The following is a 25,630-nucleotide window of genomic DNA, read 5'->3' as shown; positions in this document are numbered from 1 at the left end:
GGGAGCCAGGGGTTGTCATTGTGCCAAACTGATATGAGCAGCATGGTCAGGAACTGAGAGGGAGGGGGCAGGGAACTGAGCAGCTCAATGGTCTATGGAAATCAATGACCTGGAGAGATGTGGCTTGCAACTCAGGAGTTAATTCTTCATCCTGGAATGTAACTACTACACTTCATCAGGCTTTAATGGCTAGGCTCATTGGAAACAATCTGTACACAAGGAAAGATAAAAGCTCTTACAGCAGGAGAATAAAAAGCAAGTCCACTGCAAACTTGCTTATTTTCATCCTGTCTAGCCAGCTATATCAATTTAATAACATGCGAATACCCCTTTAAGGAAAATGTGTTTCTGTCCATAGAAAGAAAATATATGTTATTTTGAAATCTTTTGAGGTGTACTATACATTTCAGGTTTCATATATGGTGCAAAGGATGGAAAAACTTTGCAGTTATTTATCGATGATCTGCATCTCCCTACACCTGATGAGAATGGCATACAGCACTGTAATGAGGTAAATTGTTTTGTTTTAAAGGTGCAGTAAACAAAGGTGAGGCCTAAAGGATCCTAAAGAAATGTTAATATATTTTAATATGTAGAAATATGGTTCTGAAAGTAGTGGTAATGGATGTAATGGATGTAAACAATTCTCTGCATTTTCTGGCTGGAGATACATGCAGCACAAACCGTGCGCAGCATGTATCAGCCACTGGCTGTACAATCGGACAAAAGCATGCTTTTTAATAGCTGCTGGGAACCGAGCCGCACTGCGCACTAGTTATACAGGCAGGTCCCTGGCAAATTTTCTCCCTCCGCTGACAGCGATTTACAAATCTCTGCCTGTACGCGTATGTCAGTCTGTTGTTCCTTTTGATGTGCAGTTCCTTCCTTTCATTCACTACGGATCTACAGGAGCTCAGTGGTTGGCTCCAAAGAATGGAGCACCCTATACAAAATCATACCGTCCACTAAGGGTGTGCCACCTACCCTATTCATTATTTATTGGCAGAGTCTGATCTGCCAATGGGATTAAAAAGGGCATGCGCTGACCGAATGTGTGCATGGATCAATGAAACTCTTTAAAAATCCATCCGCAGTCGGAAAAAAGACAACAGATGAATGTCTAACACATACAGTAGGTACGGAAAGTATTCAGACCCCTTTAAATTTTTCACTCTTTGTTTCATTGCAGCCTTTTTTTTAATAAATTTGCAAAAATGTCTACATTTATGTTTTTTTCAGTCAAGATGGGGTGCAGAGTGTACATTAATGAGAAAAAAATGAACTTTTTTGAATTTACCAAATGGCAGCAATGAAACAAAGAGTGAAAAATTTAAAGGGGTCTGAATACTTTTCGTACCCACTGAATGTGTAAATGTAGCCAAACAATAATGAATGAAAAACTGGAGAGACAATACGCGCAATAGGGTCTTATCCGACTGGAAAAAGAGGAGATAAAAAGTGATTTATGCCCACCTTAGGGCAGAGTTGTACCTACTTATTTACAGCCTCATAAGTAAATGTAGCCAAAGACAGAGGTAGAAGAACTATTACAGAAAAAAGCAGCCGTAATTTACCAACACAAGGTCACAATACTAATGCACTACATGATGCAGCAAGTCACCATGATAAATACGGAAGCAGCACAGATACAAAACATTTATAAAATGACCACTTACACACCTACTATTCATGGAGGGGGTGATCGCCTTGTGTTAGAATTGCACATGGATAAGGCTTGTATAGAGCACTGGTCACACGAAAAAGATGTAACAGATGTATAACATGCACGCAACCACCCCCTCCATGAATTGGTAGGTGTGTGAGCAGTGGCGTAACTTGAAACTCATGGGCACCAATCCTCCAATGGGGCCCCAAATTATTGCAAGTCTTTAATAGCATTGGTCTTTTTATATAGGTCAAAGGGACTTTTTGGGCCCCTTAGGTTCTAGGGCCCGGTTGCGACTGCAGCCCACACATATTGTAGTTACGCCCCTATGTATAACTGCATGTTTCATCAACATTTTACACGTGTGTTGCCCCTTCATCCGGGGGTCTGTTGCATCCTTTAAGTGCATTAGTTTCTGTGACCTGTTATTGGTACATACAGTTTCCTGTGTTGTTTTTTTTATATTTGATATTCTGTTTTGTGTATTGCTTTTAATTTTTTGTAGAGATTCACAAGGCAATGAGGACCCTTGACGCGAGTTGCAAGCCTGAGTATTTTGGCCAAAATATCAAAAATACTAATGCATGTTATACATCTAGTTATTGTACATTTTTTCAACTTTATTCAGGCTACAGCCAGTACTTTACTGTTGGCTACAGAAATTGGGGTATCTGTCCTTGTGGGGTGCTCTCATAAAGTGCTGGACAAACCCACCTGATCTAAAAGTATTGGTGTCACTCATGGGCTGTAAACCAGACACCGTGCACTACACGTATCTGTGTGACTGTCGCCCTATATAAGCCTCATCTGTGTTCATTTATAAGACTAGGCAACCACCTCCTCCATGCCACTATTACCAAATTTTGCCTGATTTGCTATGTAACGAAAAGGAAATTATAGTCTTGCCATGCTAGAATGCAAGATGGTACCTTGGATTTGAAACATGTTATCTGTGAAAAAGAATCTGATGTATTTCCCCAGCGTTGTTCAGTATTATTATGTGTGTGGGTCAAAGTGATTAAATCCAAAATATTATCCTCATTTATCCATCTAGTTGTTGAGACTGCTTCTAGACGACAAAACTCTGGTGAGATTCAACAAACCTTTTGAGTGGCAGACTTTAGAAGGGCTCCTCGTAAAAGCTGTTATGGGTCAACCCAAATATGCCAACAGTGCCCACAGAGTTTCAGTTCAACGACTATTGGTGAGTTTTTAATAAAATAGACAAATTCCAATTTCAGGATACGTCAGCTGCAAAATTGTGAGGAATGTAAATCCTACAGTATTATATGCTATCTGGAGCCTAGGTTACAAATGGTGGCATATCAAGTGTGGTCACCGGAGATGCAACCACAACCAGGCCGATAAAAAGGGGGCATGCCCGTCCCACCTCATAGTTGATATCCCTGCTAATTAGTAACTCTTGGATTGTATCAAGGAAGGACATGGTTGGGGTCACAAAATGCTTTAATCCTATATATAAAACTTTTGCATATTGTTCTAATTGCACTGTACATGATTTTGTAAATATTTTTTAAAACTTTTTTTCTACTTCTTGCTTCAGTAGTCCCCTTAGGAGACTTTTCAAGCTGCGATCATCTGATCGCTTATGCTATTGTATGTGTAGCAGAAATCATCATCTCCTATGAAGTCTGGCGTTCATAGTAGATCTGCAATGACAAGCATGGGGGTCTTCTGCAGACCCCTAACTGTCATGCCAACCAATCGGCGCCCTGCAATCATATGGCAGGGGCGCCGATGGTGCGAGGTTTGTGACGCACATCCAGTTTGCTTCAGTGAACATGTTAATCTCTGGCGGCAGCATTTAACAGCTGCAAGTGGATCGCAATTCAACCCACAGCTGTTAGGGGCACATGACAGTGATCAAATCAGCTGTCATATGCCGGTGAAAGATGCAGGCTCAGCGCCGGAGCCCGCATCAAAAGGAGGGACTTGAGCTATGATTTACCTATACATCATAGGTCGTGAAGGGGTTAAACAATATTTCATTCAATTATCCTCTGAATTATTCAGTAATAACATAATTTAACCATTGCTTATGGGTGTGCATTAACATTAACCTTACAATGTTATTTTCTTAGCGCCATTTTTCTATATTCCACCTACCGGATTTAGAAGGGGCCCAGCTGCAGAAAGTGATTTTCTCTGTGCTAGAGGTAAATTTTAATATTCTGCTTTCATTACTTAATTAGCTCTCGGTGTGTTCACAAAAATGTTTATTTATTACTAATGGTTGTTTTTATGTCAGCCAGTTTCTTCTTTTAAGGGCTTGCAAATTTAAAGGTTTCTTCTTTTATGGTTTTCACGGCTAACACACGTACCTATGATGTTCTAATGGGCTGCGCACATATCAGATTTTTCTCCTTGGACTGAGTTTCAAATCAAAATTAGCAATGCAAGTCAATAGGGCTGTGAGAAAAATCGGATGTATTAAAAATAAGTGATCACATGAATGTGATGACCGAATGTGATCATTTAGTTCAATCAAAATCCTGTTGTAATTATAATGTTAGCAACACCTTGAATCATATACACACCTATATTCACTACTGTTTATTTTTGTAAATGCAGGCAAATATGGGTGACAAAGATGGCCTCTCTCTACAAGAAGATCTTAATTTATCCTTGGCGAAAGCTTCATGCCATCTTTTGGAATCTGTGAAAAAAGTCTTCGTTATTTCCCCAACACCAGGCAGACAGCACTATTTATTTTCGTTGAGAGAGATAACCAAAGTATTTCAGGTAATATTAAGAATTCATGGGCATATTTGTAAGGTAAAAGACATATAAAGTGCTCCTCCTACATATACCATCCTCCATATGTTTTTCGTCTCATTTTCAGCATAGCAGTAATGAACATTGTATTACCCATCAGACACAATCAGACTTAATCTCAGTATAGAAGGGGCTAGAACATGTATTTGGATTGATTATAATCTAAACTGCAATCCCACTTTCTAAGCAGCTTATAATAGAAAGATAATTAAAGATTTACAGACAATTAATAAGTATAGGGGCCAGCCCATGTTTGTCAGCATTCCCTATTCATTCAATATCACCAGGTGCTGGCTGGCACTTTTCAGCCTGGGCGGCAATCACAAGGTAGTGGCCCTCGTTTTGTGGTGGCCTACCCCTGCTCTGCTTATCTCTGGCCGTTCATTAAAGCAGCAGAGATAACAGGCTTTAACAACAGGTTGGTACATAGATATGCAAACAGAAGGTAGCTTGCTGCATAGGTATGGGAGCAGAAGCAAGCTTACTGCCTAACTAGATACTGCAATAGAAAGAAGCTGAATACATAGACACGAGAAAGGAACTAAGATTACTACATAGTAATCATGGCCTGATCACAGCACCATTGATATGAAATTACTGGTATTGAAAGGTAACTTCACATCTCGGAGAGACAGAAAAGTCTGTGAGTGCAAGCTCATGACGACCCTTGACACTCTCAATGCAGGAATGAATGTGTCGCATGGATTTATGGTTTTTTTACATCAATTAAGGAATTTGCTCCTAAGACCTTGTAGGGGCATCAGAACACATTAGGAGACCCCAATCAGAGGACAATAAAACATCCAGACTCCTTATCTATGAACTGGTCCAATATTTATGTTTATCCCTCTCCCATAATGATGATTCTTCTTCACGTCACCTGTCTTATTTATTGCTTTTTTTCTGTACTGTGTTGTGCATAAATATGTGATTCTTCAGATTTTGTATTAGTCAATGCCTGATGAAGAGACCTGAGTAGTCTCGAAAGCTTGCAATTTGTTACCATCTTTTCAGTTAGCCATTAAAAGGTATCAACCACTGAGGACTCTCAATTCTGAATATTCTTCTACATAGATACGTGAACTGAAAGGAGCTTTACTAAAGAGATATGGGAGCAGAATCAAGCTTACTACAGAGATAACAAGCAGAACCGAGCTTACTAAGTTTACTACATAGATACAGCAACAGAGCCAAGTCTCCTACATAGATACAGTACCAGAACCAAGCTTACTGCTTATTTATGGTACCATAACTGAGCTTACTTACAATTGTGCAGAACATACACGTGATTACAACACAGTCAAATATAGTAACTTACAGCTGATGTTCTTTCTGATTCGGGTGCCCCGATGAAAACTAATAATGTCCCCATTTAAAACAAATAACGTCCTCTGAGTTCCCACACAGCTCTGTGCCTTGCTGCAATTCTGTCTCTGAGCTCCTTGGCCTGTTCCTTTGACCTCATGATTCTCATTAGATCTGACACGCACTGTGAGCTGTGAGGTCTTATATAGACAGGTGTGTGCCTTTTCAAATCAAATTCTATCAGTTTAATTAAACACAGCTGGACTCCAGTGAAGGAGTAGAACCATCTCAAGGAGGATCACAAGGAAATGGACAGCATGTGACTTATGAGTGTCTGAGCAAAGGGTCTGAATACTTATGACCATGTGATATTTCAGTTTTTCTTTTTTAATAAATTTGCAAAAATTTTTACATTTCTGTTTTTTTGTCAGCCAAGATGGGGTGCAGAGTGTACATTAATGCGAAAAAAATAAACTTTTTTTCAAATTACCAAATGGCTGCAATGAAACAAAGAGTGAAAAATTTAAAGGGGTCTGAATACTTTCCATACCCACTATATACACAAGTGGTCAAAATTGTTGATTAATGACAGAAAAATCCACAATGGTGACAGAAATAACTTGAATCTGACAAAAGTAATAATAAATCAACAATCTATGAAAATGAACAAATGAAAGTCAGACATTGCTTTTCAACCATGCTTACACAGAATTTAAGAAAAAAACCCTCATGAAATAGGCCTGGACATAAATGATGGTACAGTCAACTTAATATTTTCTTGCACAACCTTCATAGGCAATCACTGCAATCAAACGATTCCTGTAACTGTCAATACGAATTCTGCACCTCTCGACAGGTATTTTGGCCCACTTCTCAAGAGCAAACTGCCCCAGTTGTCTCGTGTTTGAAGGTTGCCTATTCCAGACGGCATGTTTCAGCTCTTTCCAAAGATGCTCAATAGGATTTAGGTCAGGGCTCATAGAAGGCCACTTCAGAATAGTCCAATGTTTTCCTCTTAGCCATTCTTGGGTGCTTTTAGCTGTGTATTTTGGGTCATTATCCTGTTGCAATACCCATGACCTGCGACTGAGACCAAGGTTTCTGACACTGGGCAACACATTTCTCTCTGAATCCCTTGATAGTCTTGAGATTTCATTGTACCCCCCTGCACAGATTCTAGACACCTTATGCCAGACACAGCAAATCAGCCCCAGAATATAACAGAGCCTCCTCCATGTTTCACAGTAGGGACAGTGTTCTTTTCTTGATATGCTTCATTTTTCTGTCTGTGAACATAGAGCTGATGTGCCTTGCCAAAAAGTTAAATTTTGTCTCATCTGTCCATAAGACATTCTTACAGAAGTTGTCAACATGTAGTTTGGCAAATTCCAGTCTGTTTTTTTAATGATTTTTTTTTTTCAACAATGGTGTCCTACTTGGTCATCTCCCATGAAGTCCACTTTGGCTCATACAACGACAAATGGTGCGATCTGAAACTGATGTTCCTTGAGCTTGAAGTTCACCTTTAATCTGTTTAACAGTCTATAATTTTAAGGGTAGGTTAATTTTAAGAGATAGAATATCAAAAATAATATCCAGAATATCACATTGTATAAATTATATAAATTTATTTGAAATTTGCAGTGAGAAATAAGTATTTGATCCCTTATCAACAATTAAGAGTTCTGGCTCCTATAGACCAGTTAAACGCTCCTAATCAACTTGTTTCCTGCATTAAAGACAGCTGTCATACATAGTCACCTTTATAAAAGACTCCTGTCCAAAGACTCAATTAATCAGTCAGACTCTAATGTCTACAACATGGGCAAGACGAAATAGCTTTCTAAGGATGTCAGGGACAAGATCATAGACCTGCGCAAAGCTGGAATGGGCTACAAAACCATACGAAAGGCCCTGGGTGCGAAGGGACAACTGTTGGTGCAATAGTAAGAAAATGGAAGGAATACAAAATGACTGTCAATAAACATCGATCTGGGGCACCATGCAAAATCACACCTTGCGGGCTATCCTTGATCATGAGGAAAGTGAGAGATCTGCTTAAAAATACACAGAGTTACTTGTTAATGATCTCAAGGCAGCTGGGACCACAGTCACCAATAAAACCATTGGTAACACATTATACTGTAAAGGTTTAAAATCCTGCAATGCCCGCAAGGTCCTCCTGCTCATGAAGGCACATGTGCAGGCCCGTCTGAAGTTTGCCAATGAACACCTGGATGATTCTGTAAGTGATTGGAAGAAGGTGCTGTGGTCAGATGAGAAAAACACCGAGCTTTTTGGCATTAACTCAACTCGTCTTGTTTGGAGGAAGATAAATGCTGCGTATGACCCAAAGAATACTGGGCCATGATCAAGCATGAAGGTGGAAGCATCTTCACATCCTGTTCCGTCCAGATGTGTCCGGATCCCAGAATTCCAAGCTGCAGAAGTTCACCGACTGCCACATTGGGACACCCAAGTGATGGGTGTCTCAATATGGAAACTGCTGGTGTTACCAAGCCTCTTGTGCAGTACCACCAGCGGAACACCATCGCACCACACACACACAATGTATACACCATACCCACGACACACACACACACACACTGTTTACGTCATATGCACCACACACACACATTGTATAAGCCGTACACACCACACACACTGTATACACCGTACGCAGCCTCTTGAGGCGTACCACCAGCGGAACACTGTCGTGAACACGCTGCTGCTGGGATCAGCCAAATGATCCACTGACTGCCGCCATCTTTGTACAGGGGGAGCGCATGCTCAGTTTTAATGTGACCACCGCTATCTGTCTGCATAAAGATGGTGGCGGTCTGATTTACTGCACCTGCGCAAATTCCACACAGGCGCAGTGAATCATTCGGCTGATCCCGGCGGCAGATGCGCGATGTGTCTACAGGCAGAGGAAGCCGGTCACATTAAAGGGGTTTTCTCACAAACGAAAGTTCATTTTAAAAATTGTCTGTGTCTGACCGTGTACGGAGCATACCACATCTCCTGGGCAGGGGAGGAAGCAAAAGACAATACTGACATTACAGCAGGGGATCACAGAGGATTCCTTTTGTGAGGTAAAATATTTCACTGTTTTTAAGCAATATTTTACCTCACAAGATGTATCCTCTGCGATTTCCTGCTGTAATGTCAGTATTGTCTTTTGCTTCTTCCCCTGCCCAGGAGATGTGGTATAGACAGGTCAAAGAAGAGAGCACAGACGGGAGACGTCAGTACATGGGGAAAGAGAGAGTGACTAGGTGGGTGAGCACATGAGGGGGAGAGATTCTCAACGCTGCAAAACCTGCCCCCATCGTGACATTACCGCTTTCCCGATGCGATAGCATCGGACCTCCATCTAGTTAACTTATATCCTTATGGGAGCTGCTTGCTATCAGCCATAGGGGTGCGTATAAAGCTGTTACTGTCACTGCTCATTATACTGGGAGTATCCGCTGTAATCACTTCACAACACTTTGATTGACAACTCGTTCTGCACATACACACTACAGAGCAAACTGTCAATCAAGGGGCCAAGAAGTGATTTCATTTGCCACTCATAGCGCTTGAGAAGATATAAGTTCATTTCCTCCTGGTAGCCGTGTTTTTAGAAAGTTGGCAAGGTAGCATTTTAATGCTATAGTTTACCCCATATCTACAGGTAACCAGCATTTTGTCATTGCCAGCTTCCCTTTAAATTAAAAAAATAGAATGACCTACAACCAGAATATAAAACACAGACTATAAAAATGTATATGTGTTGTACATAATTTTGAAGATACAAAATTTAAAAAACCCACAATTTTCTTTTGCTGCACACTGTTATATAAGATGATTACATTTTGATTACGTTTGCCACGAGAGGATTTGACGTAGCATTCTCTTATCATGGTGGAAATGTTGAAGCAGAACTTGACATATTCAATGAAATATTTGAAATGATAAGATAAAAAAAAATGTTGCTAGAAGGTAAACATAGACTGTACATTTCTTTACAGTCCCTTCGGAAGCTTTCTAATGAAGACCGTGAAGACCAATGTACTGTTGTAGCATACTGGGAGCATGAAATGAATCGTGTGATAAGGGACAGGCTGTGCCGGCAAGCAGACATTAGTTGGTTCAAGTCAGAATTAACAACTACAATAACAGAGGTACAAGCATACTTGGATTATTTCAAGAAAAGCGGATCTAAAATACCCCAACAAATGTTTAATACACAATTAAAGGGTCTTAATAATGCTGCCTGACTGACACTGATAAGCATTAGTCTGTCTGTAAAGGTTTGTCCCATCTATTCTCTCATACAGCTGAAGTCATAAATCTACATACACCTTAACCACAATTATTAGAACTTTGTTTTCCACGATTCATAGTCAGTTAGGTGTACTATTATAACTCAACGGGTTAAGTTTCTCCTTGTGGAGAATGCCAAGTTAACATGAGTAGACTTATAAGCCAAGCCATGCTATGCTCCTCTGGAAATTTATATATGAATATACCCTTTTCAGAGAAGAAGAGGGCAGGAATTCTAACATATTAGAAGTATACATGTGTTTTGATGCATTTGCCCCTCATTAGTGTAAAGCAGAAGCGCAGATTTGCCTGTTTAAGAGGCTTTTGACTTGGAGATAAACTTTACCTCTAAGAAGCTTGACACTGATGAGAGGCAAAAACACTGAAACACATGTTTGCAAAAAAAAATTCTGGTTTGGCTTCTTATCCTAAGTCTTGTGAAAAAACCTCTAATCAATCACTTTTGTGATTCCTAATTCCAATAGATGGCACTAGAGTTACTTTCCTCTCTCTCTCAAGAGGTTTTTTGCATTCTATAATTCAAGTATGTGACATGTCAGAATAGTATTATGAATTACAATGATTTATTTAAAAGGGAACCTGTCAGCAGGATTGTACACAGTAATAGACAGACAGGGTCAGGTTGGTGCCATTACACTGATTAAAATGATACCTTTGTTGCTTAAGTCCGCCTTGTGGTTGTTGTTTTATCTTTATTTGTAGTTTTCAGCCAATGAGATTCTCGTGCTCCGGGGCATCTTCAGACAATAAGTTGCTGGAAGTTTGGCTCATTCTGCTTGACAAAATTGGTGTAACCGAGTCAGTTCTGTAGGACCCTTTGCGTGCACATGCTTTTTCACACCTTTTTTCCCAGTTTTAAACTAAAGAAACATATTAAAAGAAATCAATAAACATAATTGTCTAGTCTATAAAAAAATAAATAAAAATGAACTGAAACATGCGTTAATTGTTAAAAATAAAAAGATTTGCTTTTTTCAGTCATCATAGTTCCACCACCCCAAAAAAATTCAGTGGTGTGGGCAGGGCTCAACATTCCAAGCACTGCTAAACCTGCAGCAGAGAAAACTGTGATTCATTCACAATTGCTGAACCCAGAAAGCTAAGTGTTACATTGTCGGAATCAGGGTCACAGCTTCTACATCATGCTGCTCTCAGATTTGATAGCAAAAACCTGCTGACAGATTCCCTTTAATTAGCCTATCAGGAGCTTCCAAAGCTTCTAATTTTCTGACATTGTCCAAACTATTTAAAGGCACAAGCAGCTGTGTATGTAAACCTCACACACAGTGGAGTCTTGATATAGTGAATTAGAAATGAAATTAACTATTTGTTGGAAAAATTGCAAGTCATGTTCAAAGTTAACAGCTGGCTAAAACTAGAGTGTGTTGACCTTGAATCTGTGGACAGAATAAATTTGAGCCTTAATTTTTTCAATCTAAGTGTATGAAATTTGTGACTTCAACTGTATATATTATCGTTTCAATTGGAGTCTGATTTCTGAGTACTAGAATTGGGTATACTACAGTATATACTGTATGCTATGCATATATTATAGGCTTTACCAGTGTTTATTTGGTTCTTGAAAATGTCGAATCAGGCAATCTGTTTTTCTAGAGACATTTGGGACCACTTTTTAATATTAATACATTCAAAATATTTATATGCACTTTGGTTTTATTATGAATGAGTATTTTACCTAAGTTATTTTGTATTATTTAATAAGAAGGGAATATACAGTAATTTCTCTGCCTCCCACTAGTCTTTTCCAGACATAACAACATCTGCACTTCAAAAACTGTATACAACAATTCCCTTGGAAATGAAATTTTCTCATCAAGCCGGCACAGATAGCAGAGATGTTAAGGTAACTTTCCATGCGGCATTTTGTCCTATACTCTATAATTGATATTATTTTTTCCTTATCAATCCTACATTTATACTGGTTGCCGTTGCCTAGGTCTTGCTGCAATCTCGTGAAAAACTTGATGAGGTACAAAGCTTCTTGGGGACCATTGTCCAGCATTATAATGAGGAACTTGGACATCAAAAGCTGCATATAGAATTATCAGAGAATGTCGTAATTCAAGTGATCCGCATTCACAGAGTCTTGAGTGGTGAGAATGGGTGAGTAATGCTATAATGATTTGTGAGGGTCTATTCTGTGTACAGAGTTAAAGGGGTTGTCCCCTTTCAACAATCTTTTCACCATAGGCTTAGTCATATGTAAAAAAGTGCCTGAGACACAGTCCTGGATCCTGAAAGGATAAGGAAAGCTCAGTTTGTTTTTAGCATATAATTGAGCTCAACTTTGTTAAAACACAACAACCCCTTTAACGATAATTTGTGACCTTTCCTGTGTTAGTTAATTGAATAGCCCGTCACTTTGGCTATTACATTGTTCTAATTTTCAATTTCGGGAGTATAGCCTTCATTTTTGCATGTTTAGTTAGTAATAGAATTTTATCAAGGCCTAAGGTGTCTGTGTTGCAGATTTATTGCACTGTACATGTGATAAATTGAAACGCCAATGCCAAATCAATCATGCTCTACACGGCATCTCCAGACCCTCACATCTGTCACACAGGCTCAGTGGAAACCTTCTCTCATCGATGAAGAGTTTAGACAGCCAAAGATGCACCTGTCAATTCTGGTGTTCTCTGGTGAATGCCAATTGAGCTGCACAGTGCTGGGATGTGAGCCCATAACCCACTATAGGACATTGGGCCCTCTAGACATCCTCATGGAGTCCGTTTCCTTCAGTTTGGTCACACACATGCACACCAGTAGCCTGCTGGATATCATTTTGAGGAGCACTGACAGAATTCCTCCGGTTTCTGTTCACATAAAGGAGCAGATACCCTGCTGCTGGCTTCATGTCCTTCTCCACCCTTCATGCCCTGTCTTTCCTTGGGTCCTGGTATCTGATCTATGGTATTGAGACTATGCTGGAGACACAGCAAACAGTCTTACAACAGTATGTATAGATCTGCTATCCCAGAGATGCCTGTGAACCTGCATAGTCAATATACAGTACTACCTCCTGCTACTGTAGAGAGATGGACAAGACATACTGAGTAATTGTAAGTGAACACCGCCTTGTAAAGAATTGTGTTAGCAGGAACCAAATTGTGCTGGGAGATTTGCAGGGGGACTGATTTTGTCTGCTGAACCTGAACAGGTGATACATAGGAAGGATTTCCTGAATATAAAAGGCCTGGCCAGGCTGAGAGGAGTAGTTGGCGCCACAACCTGCACCAGGGCAGGTTGTATGCCTGCAAGGTGGGCTTGCAGAGTCGGGGAGTGGTCAGATGCCGAAGAAGGCCTTAGTTGTGAGGAAGATCTGTGTCCTGCTCCAATAGAAGGCCCTGACCAGATCCAAACCAGGCCTGAGGGACGCTGCGGCCGAGTTACTTGGAGAGTGAGACAGGTGGGAGATTTGGATGACTGCAATCAAGGCCTGGGATCTAGACTATGCTGGTCAAGTACCGAAAACCAGAGCAATACCGGTCAAGACCCGGAACCCAGACGAAGCCAGTCAAGAGTGAAGGACCAGCCCCCCCACTTTACCAGATCAAGGAGATCTGTTGGCGGTCAAGCACCAAAGACAATATGCAACCAGAGACTCTCACCTAGGCTGGTGATTGAGGACGCGAGTTAGCAGAGCTGTTGTTTTCAGCACAGGTACCAGGTGTGGGCAGGGGGGAGGCTGCAGATGAGACAGGGCCTGGCTGATGCTAAAGCAACCCAGAATGCGTTATTAGAGTTTGTCAGGGCCCGGAAAGCAGCAAGGGTGCCCCAAAGACTGTTCAGACCAAATACAATGTTTGCCCCCTTCCCAGTTAGACCAAGGTTGGACTGTAGACCCTGAACTGATCTTGAGGATTTATCTCTTGTAATGTACTAACCTATGCATGTAATTGCCTGTAAATGATACTGTGATAATGATCTTTCCCGCGTTTAACCCTGTTAAGTGAATAAAGTAGAAGTAGTTTGTTGATCCCGCCTGTTGTCTCCACGGTTGCATTCAGATCACCTGCATTACTCTACCAGTAGTGACAAGAACATTAGCAATATGCATAACTAGAGAAGAATCAGTCAGGAATGGTATGGAGAGACCCGTCGCCTCTCCTGTGCGTCTTTTACCAGTTAAATCTGCTCTAACGCAGGAGAAATTAATCCACAATTGCTTATGTTTCCTAACTAGACAGATTGATATCCTTAACCCCTTTCCTACATTAGACATACTATTCCGTCCATGTGACCTGGGACCTAAGTCCCCAGGACGGAATAGTACGTCATAGCGATTAGGGGCGCCCCCTGTGGGGAGCTGATCGCGGACGGGTATCAGCTTCTTATCACAGCTGACAACCAGCACTATGTGTCAGGGGTGGTCACGGACCGCCCCCGGCACGTTAAACCCTGGCACACCGCGATCAAACATGAACGCAGTGTACCGGGGGCATAGGGGAGAAGCACGCAGGGAGGGGGCTCCCTCCGTGCTTCCCTGAGACCCCCGGAGCAGCGCGATGTGCTGCGCTGTTCTGGGGGCCTCCTTCCCTGCAGGTCCCCGGATCCAATATGGTGGTGGGGACCTTCGGGGGCCTGCAGGGAGCAGTCTTCCTCACTGCCTGCAGAGCGCAAGCATGAGGAAGCCTATGCAGAGTCTGTGTCAGATCGCTGATCTGTCACAGCGATCTGTGATGTGTCAGATCAGCGATCTGTCACATGACAGTGATGTCCCCCCTGGGACATTGTAATAAAGTTAAAAAAAAAAAAAGTGTAAAAATAATTTATAAAAAAAAAAAAAAAAAAAAAAAAAAAAAAAATCGCTAAATAAATAAAAAAAAAAAATTACCTAATAAATTCATTTTTTGAAACTAAAAAAAACGAACATTAAAAGGTCACATATTTGGTATCGCCGCATCTGTAATGACCTGCGCTATAAAACTGTCCCACTAGTCCCTTTTTAAGGGACTTTATTTTTTAAGGGGTCCCTTTATTGAACCCCTTAAAAAATAAAAAACGAAGCAAAAAATAATGCTTTATCATCATACCGCCGAACAAAAAGTGCAATAACGCGCGATCAAAAAGACGGATATAAATAATAACTATGGTACCGCTGAAAACGTCATTTGTCCTGCAAAAAACGAGCCATGACACAGCATCATCAGCGAAAAAATAAAAAAAGTTATAGCTCGCACAATAAAGCGATGCAAAAATAATTATTTTTTATATAAAATTGTTTTCATTGCATAAAAGCGACAAAACATAAAAAAAAAAAGACATAAATGAGGTATTGCTGTAACCGTACTGACCCGAAGAATAAAACCGCCTTATCAATTTTACCACACACGGAACGGTGTAAACGCACCCCCCAAAAGAAATTCATGAAATGCTGGTTTTTGTTCATTCTGTGTCCCCCAAATCGGAATAAATAGCGATCAAAAAATGTCACATGCCTGAAAATTATATCAATAGAAACGTCAACTTGTCCCACAAAAAATAAGACCTCACATGACTCGGTGGGTCAAAATATGGAAAAATTATAGCTCTCAAAATGTGGTGATGCATAAACTATTTTTACACTAAAGCGTCTTTTAGCGTGCGACAGCTGCCAATCATAAAAACCCACTATAAATAGTAAAGCAAACCCCCCGTTATCACCCCCCTTAGTTAGGGAAAAATAATAAAATAAAAATAATGTATTTATTTCCATTTTCCAGGACGTCCACCTGACAGCACCATGGAGGACGTCCCCCTCCTCCATACAGGGACAGGAAAAGCACACAAGAGGTTAAAAGGTCATGTCCCACCCCCTCTCCCTCAGTGTTTTTCCTGTCCCTGCACGGAGGGACACACGAGAGCTGTGAACTTACCGGAGGGGCTCAGGGGATCGTGCGGCCAGTCCAATCCTTCCCCTGTCAAAAGGTCCCGGGGCCGAAACTCCCCGAGGGGGAGTTCCTCTGCTCCAAAGGCCAGGAGCAGGACGACGCTCCTGGAGGGAGCCGTTCCTCCCTATGGGAGGCTCTCGGCTCCAGGATACACCGCCATAGCAGGAGAAGGTCGACTCCCCGTAGGCGGCTGGCCGAGCAGGCACCGGCGTCAGATCAGCGCGGTCGGGCGCAGGCGCAGCCCGGGCAGGAAGTGGAGGAAGAGGCCTATCGCAAGAGTTCCGCGTCAGGTCCGGTGACGTCGCACGCCGGGTTTGAATTCCAGCGCGCGCTCCAGAGGCCCATATCGCTCTGGAAGCACAGATCGCGCAGGATGGAAGGAAACGCTCCGGCAGGTGGATGGGTAAGTGCGCCTGGCACAGACCACCCTCCCCACACCCATTTCCGTAGCCAGGGACTGAGACGGTTACCCCATCTTGTATTATTAGGATAAGGGAACCCCAGCAGAATCCCCCTCTGGGGCGAAGGACCCGGCTAAAGCCACCTCCAAGTCGGTCCGATGCCCCGTATGTAGGGTAAAGCTAGGTAATACAGATGGTTAGCACTCGGCCAGAGGGTTCGAGTTCGCGGTGCCAGTGAGAAGGAACGGATAGTCCCAGAATCGCATAAACAATGTATAGTCACTGCACACGCTCATTGTACTTAATGTGAAGTAAATTTATTGCTTGACAGTGAGGAAGCGACATCAAACGACGTTTCGGCCACATCGGCCTTTATCACAAAGTCGCTGTAATAAAATACATACATAAAAATATCAAAAAATTGTAAACTTTATACAAAATATATACACATAGTATCCAGAGAGCATGGAATATAAGCACTAGAATTATTTAGAAAGATGTGGAGACATCAAACACGTGAAACTGAGAGATAACGTGGTAGATAAGAAACATGAAGGAGCGTGGTCATACCCTTTTCAATTGAATGTAGGGTCTGTTTTCACCAAATCGATAGTGTCACTGCTAGGCATAAATGAGTTGATAGCATATTCTGTAAGTAGGGATAGATGAACATATCGTTAGGGTGACATAAATAAAGAAAAAACGACAAAAATAAAAATAAAAAATGAAAAATAAAAAATAGGAATAAGAATGAAAAAAATAAAAAATAAAAAATAAAGAGTAAAGAATGAAGATAGATCAAGTACTGAACTGGGTGTCTGGAGGACAGATGGATAAAACAGATTAACCAGCATAAGTGGCGTAGCTAGTTGTATACAAAAAAGACAGTGAGGGACTGTAAAAATATGCCCAGGTATCTAGCTGTCCAGACAAAAGCTGTATTCTATTTAGGGAAAACAAAGAAATATACCAAAGTTGCCACTAAATCCTGTTCCTTGAAGAGGTGGTGGACTGGTAAATATGCCACTGCTAAACAAAGAAAAAGGGGGTACATTAGAGATGTGGCAGGATTGGTGGTCCTGGATTGGGACCATACAAAAGTTGGTGATGCAGCGGTGGTCCTGGGTAGGGACCATGGTAAGGTTGGTGGTACAGCAGTGGTCCCAATGGGACAGTACTTACTATTATTGGTGGCTCAGTGGAGTGTGAAGTCTGCACAATGGTGCCAGAGCAGTGAGTGAGCGCTGGATCACAGGCTGTGCTTTTTATCCTGTCTGGTCCGGTCATGTGACCGGAAGTGACATCAGACGCCGGGGCGTGTGCATTGGAGCTCGGCCGTAGTGTCTCACATTGATCCCCACCAAAAAGATGGCGCTGGCTGTTCACACATGCGCAGTAGAGCGCAATCAAAGAAAACCTAATGAGGCCATGCAGAGACTGCTGTAGCTCTGAGTGGGACACACGCATCAGGGGGGGGAGGTGCAGTGTGCTATATATAAAGAGACTGGGCAATTAACATATGGAAACAAATATCAACGAACAGTATTATTGCAAATCATACATGTAAATATACAGCATTTGAATTGCTTAGGAGTCCAAACTTAAACAAACATAAAAAATAAAAGAAATGAAAAGAGTGATGTCAGACCTAGGGGAGAGAATGGAGAAGGTTATGAACTCAAATCAAATTAATTATGAAGATTAGAAAAAAGGAAAAATAAAGAAGGAAAAATAATAAAGGGAAAAATAAAGATATAAAATGAGAATAGTAGAAAAAAAAAAATAAAAATAAACAAAAAATAAAAAATAAAAAGTAAAAAAATAAAGAGAAAAAGGAACAAGGGGGGAAAAAAAAGAAAAGAAGAAAAAAAGGGAAAAAAAGGGGGGGAAAAAAAAGCCTGCAAGGAACAAAATATAAGGGGAAAAAATTTTTTTTGAAAAGTAAATAAAAAGACCAAATTTGTAAAGAAAAGGTGAAAATAAATTTTACGGCAAAATGCCTTCAAACAGAGGAAGGGGAAAAAAAAGGGGGGAGGGGGGGTTGTGGAAAACTTTTTTGCAAACTTGAAAAAAAAAAAGAAAAAACAAACAAAAACGAAAAAACAAAAAACAAAAACACATTATGTTTCATTATCTTACCGCTTGGGTTAGATGTAAAAAGGGGAGAATCAAGAAGGCAACCAATCAATGGGTCTAGGGAAAGAGGAAGAGAAAAAAAGGAATTTTTATAAAAATTATTAGATTAGCCAATCGATTTCTCGATTGAGACCCCTCGGATGTAAGGTGTCTAGTGTGTAGATCCAGAATGTCTCCCGTTGCTTTAAAAGGCGAACATGGTTCCCACCTCTTTTGGGTCTAGGGACTTTTTCAATAATTTGGTATCGTAGTTGTGATACGTTGTGTCGGGCTTCCTTGAAATGGGCAGGAAGTGGGAGCCATGTTTTCCCGCATCTAATCGTAGACTTGTGACTGGATATTCTGTCCCTGATTGCCTGGGTGGTTTCACCCACGTACAATAAACCACATGGACATTTGATGATGTAAACGACGAAGTTAGTTTCACAAGTGAAGTAATCCCTAATTGGATAGGATTTGCCAGAACGTGGGTGGACTATCTCACTGCCTTTGATGATATTGGAACAGCTCATGCAGTTTAGGCAAGGGAATGTACCAGTTCTCTTTTGTCCTGTTAGAGTATGTGTATTGATGTGACTGGAGGTACCCAGGACAGCCCAGACAAGCTTGTCCTTAAGATTTTGAGGTCTCCTCAGGCACATCAATGGTGGGGATTTAAAGAGGTTAATCCTAGGATAGGATCTGGTCAATAGAGGCCAATGTTTGTGGATGAGATTATGTATTCTTTGCATGGACGGGTGGTGACCATGGACGAATGGGAGTCTGGGTGGTTTGATTGTTGTGGTTCTGGTGGTGTCGGGGTCAATCCGTGCTTTAGTCATCTCAGAAGCCAGAAGTGTAGATGGATAATGCCTAGATTCAAATCTATCAGACATTTCTTGTAATCTGAGGTCTCTAGTCCAAGGATCTGATACAATCCTGGTAATCCTTTTAAACTGTGATCGTGGGAGACTATTACGGGTGGACCTTGGATGACAACTGTCATACAGAAGGAGATTATTGCAATCGGTGGGTTTAGTGTAAAGATCGGATGACAGTGTTCCTTGTGCATCTTTTTTGACCCTAGTATCCAAAAAACTGATTGATTCCAGGTTGTGGGACATTGTAAATTTCAGCTCATGCCTGGCATTGTTGATGGTATCATAGAATTTAGAAAGGCTAGTTGAGTCCCCACCCCATATGCAAAAAATATCATCAATGTAGCGAAGCCACACTGTGGCAAATTCCTGGAAAAGTGGATTGGCGTAAATGTAGTCTCGTTCAAACTTATCCATGTAAAGATTTGCGTACGCGGGGGATACATTAGAGCCCATCGCGGTGCCGCATGTCTGGATGAAAAAATCATCCTGGAATCGGAAGAAGTTTTCCGGTAAGACTTTATTTAGAAGGTCCAAACACAAAGCCTGTGTGTCCGGTGCAGTATTAGCTTCCATGAGAGTTAGTCTGACTGCCTCTATACCTTTATCATGTGTTATTGATGTGTATAGACTGTTGACATCAAAGGTGCAGAGAATGCTGCTGGGTGAAACGGAATTAATGGAACGAATCTTATTCAGGAAATCGCCTGTGTCCAAAATAAAAGATTTAGTGGTGTGAGTAAATGGAGTTAATATTTTCTCTAGAAAAATGGATAAAGGATTGAGGATGGAGTCCGTGGAAGCTACTATTGGACGTCCAGGAGGGTTGTGTAGGTTTTTGTGGATTTTGCGGAGGGTGTAGAGTACCGGGGTTATGGGATGTTGGTTTGTCAGAAATGTTCTAGTCTTTGCATCTATGGTCTTAAGCTGCATATGTTTGTCAAGAATTTGGTCTATTTTCCTACGTATTTGGAATGTCGGGTCAGTATGAACTTTCCTGTATGTGTTGGTATCCGAGAGTTGTCTCTGAATTTCGGTCACGTATTGATTCTTGTTCATGACAACGATTGCTCCTCCTTTGTCTGCCGGTTTTATAATGATGTTTGGATTGTCCCTCAAGGATGAGATAGCTTGTTTTTCAACAGGTGATAAATTATGGCGGACGGGAAGTAGGCCCAATCGTTGGTCATGGATGGTCTGTTTAATATCCCTGTCAAGAAGGTCTATAAAAGTCTCAACTGCATGATTGGTTTTGGGAGGCATAAAGCTACTTGGGTTGTGTAGTCCTAAGGTGTCAATTGTAATCGAGGGGCTAATGACCCGATTGGAATCTGGAGCTATGCTGTTGGCTACCCTTGTTGAAGAATCGTCAAAATGTACCTTTAATCTAATGTTGCGGTAAAATTGTTGTAGGTCTTTCTCTAATTGGAAAGCATCCCATCTTGGTGTTGGACAGAATGAGAGTCCTAGGTTTAGCACTTTAAATTCTAAAGGAGAAAGGGAGTAATCAGAGATATTTACAATTAAGTTTGGACTCCTACCTGTTGCGACCGAAGAGTCATCTGGCGATTTTGTTCCCCTCCTCCTCGACCGCCTTGTTGGCGTGCGTTTTGACCTAAAAAAGGAACTCTGGAAAGAGAGGTGCTGCCAGTGTCGCTCCCGGATCCTGGTGAAGAACCGCCAACTGGAGAGGATCCCCCGGAGGCTGTGTATCCCCCTTGGTGGCGGCGGGGTCTGGAACGGTAGTGTCTTGGTGCTGGATCTTCCCATCTGTACACTCTGTTATTCAGGTAGTCTTCTGTGTCACGTTGAAATTTAGACCTCTTCCGTTCTTCTAGAGTTTTTCGATGTGTTAATAAAACAGTATCAACTTTATTTTTGAGAGTACTAAACTCAGTATTACTCAAAGTTGAAGTTAATTGGGTCTCTATAGTAGAGATTTTTGCTTCGGTATCAGTTATGGCTTCTTGAAGGTATTCGATTGTTAATAGAATTATATCGAATGAGCATTTATTCTGAATTCTCTGAAAAGTGGCACAGTACTTAGCGTTGTCAGAGAAAAGAGTAGGTCTCAAGTGGCTACGAAGCCCGCGGGGTATCTTCCCTTGTCGATGGTATTCGCCCAACGTGGCGCAGTGTAGATCATAAGCTATGAGTCTTTTCTTTTCTTTCTCCCAGTCTCTCGTCTTGATGTCCCTACTGAGAACGTGAAGAAAATCTGAGCCAGATCTGATTTTAGATAAAATTGTTGATCCTAGTGCATCGTCGTACATAAATGTTTCAGACGTCATGGATACTGGGTCGGTGCTAATAACCAAAGAAAACTGATACTAGGTAATACAGATGGTTAGCACTCGGCCAGAGGGTTCGAGTTCGCGGTGCCAGTGAGAAGGAATGGATAGTCCCAGAATCGCATAAACAATGTATAGTCACTGCACACGCTGATTGTACTTAATGTGAAGTAAATTTATTGCTTGACAGTGAGGAAGCGACATCAAACGACGTTTCGGCCACATCGGCCTTTATCACAAAGTCGCTGTAATAAAATACATACATAAAAATATCAAAAAATTGTAAACTTTATACAAAATATATACACATAGTATCCAGAGAGCATGGAATATAAGCACTAGAATTATTTAGAAAGATGTGGAGACATCAAACACGTGAAACTGAGAGATAACGTGGTAGATAAGAAACATGAAGGAGCGTGGTCATACCCTTTTCAATTGAATGTAGGGTCTGTTTTCACCAAATCGATAGTGTCACTGCTAGGCATAAATGAGTTGATAGCATATTCTGTAAGTAGGGATAGATGAACATATCGTTAGGGTGACATAAATAAAGAAAAAACGACAAAAATAAAAATAAAAAATGAAAAATAAAAAATAGGAATAAGAATGAAAAAAATAAAAAATAAAAAATAAAGAGTAAAGAATGAAGATAGATCAAGTACTGAACTGGGTGTCTGGAGGACAGATGGATAAAACAGATTAACCAGCATAAGTGGCGTAGCTAGTTGTATACAATAAAGACAGTGAGGGACTGTAAAAATATGCCCAGGTATCTAGCTGTCCAGACAAAAGCTGTATTCTATTTAGGGAAAACAAAGAAATATACCAAAGTTGCCACTAAATCCTGTTCCTTGAAGAGGTGGTGGACTGGTAAATATGCCACTGCTAAACAAAGAAAAAGGGGGTACATTAGAGATGTGGCAGGATTGGTGGTCCTGGATTGGGACCATACAAAAGTTGGTGATGCAGCGGTGGTCCTGGGTAGGGACCATGGTAAGGTTGGTGGTACAGCAGTGGTCCCAATGGGACAGTACTTACTATTATTGGTGGCTCAGTGGAGTGTGAAGTCTACACAATGGTGCCAGAGCAGTGAGTGAGCGCTGGATCACAGGCTGTGCTTTTTATCCTGTCTGGTCCGGTCATGTGACCGGAAGTGACATCAGACGCCGGGGCGTGTGCATTGGAGCACGGCCGTAGTGTCTCACATTGATCCCCACCAAAAAGATGGCGCTGGCTGTTCACACATGCGCAGTAGAGCACAATCAAAGAAAACCTAATGAGGCCATGCAGAGACTGCTGTAGCTCTGAGTGGGACACACGCATCAGGGGGGGAGGTACAGTGTGCTATATATAAAGAGACTGGGCAATTAACATATGGAAACAAATATAAACGAACAGTATTATTGCAAATCATACATGTAAATATACAGCATTTGAATTGCGTAGGAGTCCAAACTTAAACAAACATAAAAAATAAAAGAAATGAAAAGAGTGATGTCAGACCTAGGGGAGAGAATGGAGAAGGTTATGAACACAAATCAAATGAATTATGAAGATTAGAAAAAAGGAAAAATAAAGAAGGAAAAATAATAAAGGGAAAAATAAAGATATAAAATGAGAATAGTAGAAAATAAAAAATAAAAATAAACAAAAAATAAAAAATAAAAAGTAAAAAATAAAAAATAAAAAATAAGAAAATAAAAAATAAAGAGAAAAAGGAACAAGGGGGGAAAAAAAAGAAAAAAAGAAAAGAAGAAAAAAAGGAAAAAAAAAGGGGGGGGAAAAAAAGCCTGCAAGGAACAAAATATAAGGGGAAAAAAATTTTTTTTGAAAAGTAAATAAAAAGACCAAATTTGTAAAGAAAAGGTGAAAATAAATTGTACGGCAAAATGCCTTCAAACAGAGGAAGGGAAAAAAAAGGGGGGGGGGGTTGTGGAAAACTTTTTTGCAAACTTGAAAAAGAAAAAGAAAAAACAAACAAAAACAAAAAACAAAAACACATTATGTTTCATTATCTTACCGCTTGGGTTAGATGTAAAAAGGGGAGAATCAAGAAGGCAACCAATCAATGGGTCTAGGGAAAGAGGAAGAGAAAAAAAGGAATTTTTATAAAAATTATTAGATTAGCCAATCGATTTCTCGATTGAGACCCCTCGGATGTAAGGTGTCTAGTGTGTAGATCCAGAATGTCTCCCGTTGCTTTAAAAGGCGAACATGGTTCCCACCTCTTTTGGGTCTAGGGACTTTTTCAATAATTTGGAACCGTAGTTGTGATACGTTGTGTCGGGCTTCCTTGAAATGGGCAGGAAGTGGGAGCCATGTTTTCCCGTAGGGTAAAGCTGCCAGACACCTATAACAAGACCCTATGCGGGCCCTGTACCTCTAGGGTCATAGGCGAGGAACAACCATCCCTCCTTTCCGAGATGAGATCATTGATAAGGGAGGAAGTCCAGGCCTCTAGATCCATCCTCGCACGACGTCAGTCCCCCAACCCAGGGCCGAGCCGCAAGCGCCCAAGGTGGGAAGCAGATCCAGTTTCGGAAGCAAGCCCTAGCGAGGAGTCCGACTTCCGTGATTCAGATCAGGAGAAAGAAGGCGAGATCCCAGGGGATAGACAGGACCAGGGCAGGAAGTACCTGTTCAGACTGGAGGACATGGACGAATTGGTCCAAGCAGTCAGAAATACTATGCAAATGGAAGAAATCCCTAAACCGCAGTCCAGACAGGACTTAATGTTTGGAGGACTGTTGCTCGGAGACAGGTCATGTTCCCCATAAGCGAGCACATCAAGACGATGGTCCAGGAGGAGTGGAAAGAGGCAGAACGTCGGTTGATACTCTCCCGAGACTTTGAGAATAGACTGCCTTTTGATCCCGAGGAAACACGGGCATGGGACGAAGTCCCTAAAATAGACGTTCCAGTAGCCAAGGTTACCAAGAAGATGGCCATCCCATTGGAGGACTCGTCAAGTCTCCGAGACCCGATGGATAGGAAGGCGGACGTCTTGTTAAAAAGAACATGGGAGACGTCAGCGGCTCTTATTAGGGCCAACATAGCAGCCACCTCAGTGGCCAGATCTATGTTTTTGTGGATGGGGCAGTTGGAGGAGCACCTAACCAACAAGACCCCTAGATCAGAGATCCTAGCATCACTTCCCCTTATGAAATCGGCCACGGCGTTCCTATCGGATACGTCGGCGGAGTCAGTGAGGTTTGCAGCCAGAAACAGCTCCCTCTCTAATGCAGCCCGAAGAGCAGTCTGGCTTAGATCCTGGTCGGGAGATAACGCCTCTAAAACAAAGCTATGTGCTATCCCCTTCTCGGGCCTGAGGGTATTTGGTCCAGCCCTAGATAACATTCTAGAGCAAGTGTCCGATAAAAATAAAGGGTTCCCAGAGGAAAAACCCAAGCGGCCCCAGTCCTTTCGGAGAGGCTCCTTCTCTAGGAGACAGACGGACTTCAGGGGTCAGGCTAGGTCCAATAGAGGCTCCTATAGGAGCTCCTACAGCCAAGGTGGGAGGTACAAGGGTTCCCTGTTTACATCAACATCCAGATCTAGGAGGCAATGACGCCATAGGTATTGGGGGGAGACTGCGCCACTTCGCAGCAAACTGGTTCCAAATCACCCACAATCAGTGGGTCCTCAGAACCATCGCGGAGGGCTACAGTATAGAGCTCTACTCTCCTCCCCCCGACAGATATGTTGCCCCCACCGTTGTCCTGGCGGACTCCGCAATGTGGACGGGACATGGTCAACTCAAAAGTTATAGTACCAGTTCCCCCGATGGAAAGAGGAAGAGGGCATTACTCTTCCCTGTTCTCGATCGCAAAACCATCCGGCAAGGCCCGTACCATCATAAACCTGAAACCACTAAATGCCTGGGTCAGGTACAAGAGATTCCGGATGGAATCAATCCGATCCGCAATACTCCTAATAGACAGGGACGCAGTTA

General features: G+C 41.7%; 1 protein-coding gene and 1 long non-coding RNA gene across 2 annotated transcripts in view; one reads left to right on the top strand and one right to left on the bottom strand.

The window, feature by feature from the left end:
* LOC141100933 (uncharacterized) overlaps nt 1–25,630 on the top strand; it is a 516,918-nt gene that overhangs the window by 288,852 nt on the left and 202,436 nt on the right. The window contains exons 61-67 of the mRNA XM_073589707.1: nt 411–511; nt 2,721–2,870; nt 3,769–3,843; nt 4,259–4,429; nt 9,784–9,936; nt 11,859–11,963; nt 12,057–12,223. Of these exons, the coding sequence (XP_073445808.1) occupies nt 411–511; nt 2,721–2,870; nt 3,769–3,843; nt 4,259–4,429; nt 9,784–9,936; nt 11,859–11,963; nt 12,057–12,223 (922 nt within the window). The remainder of the gene's footprint in view (nt 1–410; nt 512–2,720; nt 2,871–3,768; nt 3,844–4,258; nt 4,430–9,783; nt 9,937–11,858; nt 11,964–12,056; nt 12,224–25,630) is intronic.
* Nucleotides 16,687–24,001, bottom strand: LOC141100919 (uncharacterized). Its single transcript, XR_012234814.1, has 6 exons — nt 23,699–24,001; nt 22,105–22,183; nt 20,926–21,920; nt 18,531–18,584; nt 16,962–17,040; nt 16,687–16,777 (listed from the first exon to the last, which is right to left on the bottom strand). It is a non-coding gene; the product is annotated as an uncharacterized lncRNA (long non-coding RNA).

The sequence above is a fragment of the Dendrobates tinctorius genome, unplaced genomic scaffold (assembly GCF_039654945.1).
Source record: "Dendrobates tinctorius isolate UK_male_01 unplaced genomic scaffold, ASM3965494v1 ptg000111l, whole genome shotgun sequence".
NCBI lineage: Eukaryota > Metazoa > Chordata > Amphibia > Anura > Dendrobatidae > Dendrobates > Dendrobates tinctorius.
The sequence above is the reverse complement of the archived record's forward strand: the minus strand, read 5'-3'. Positions and strand labels throughout refer to the sequence as shown.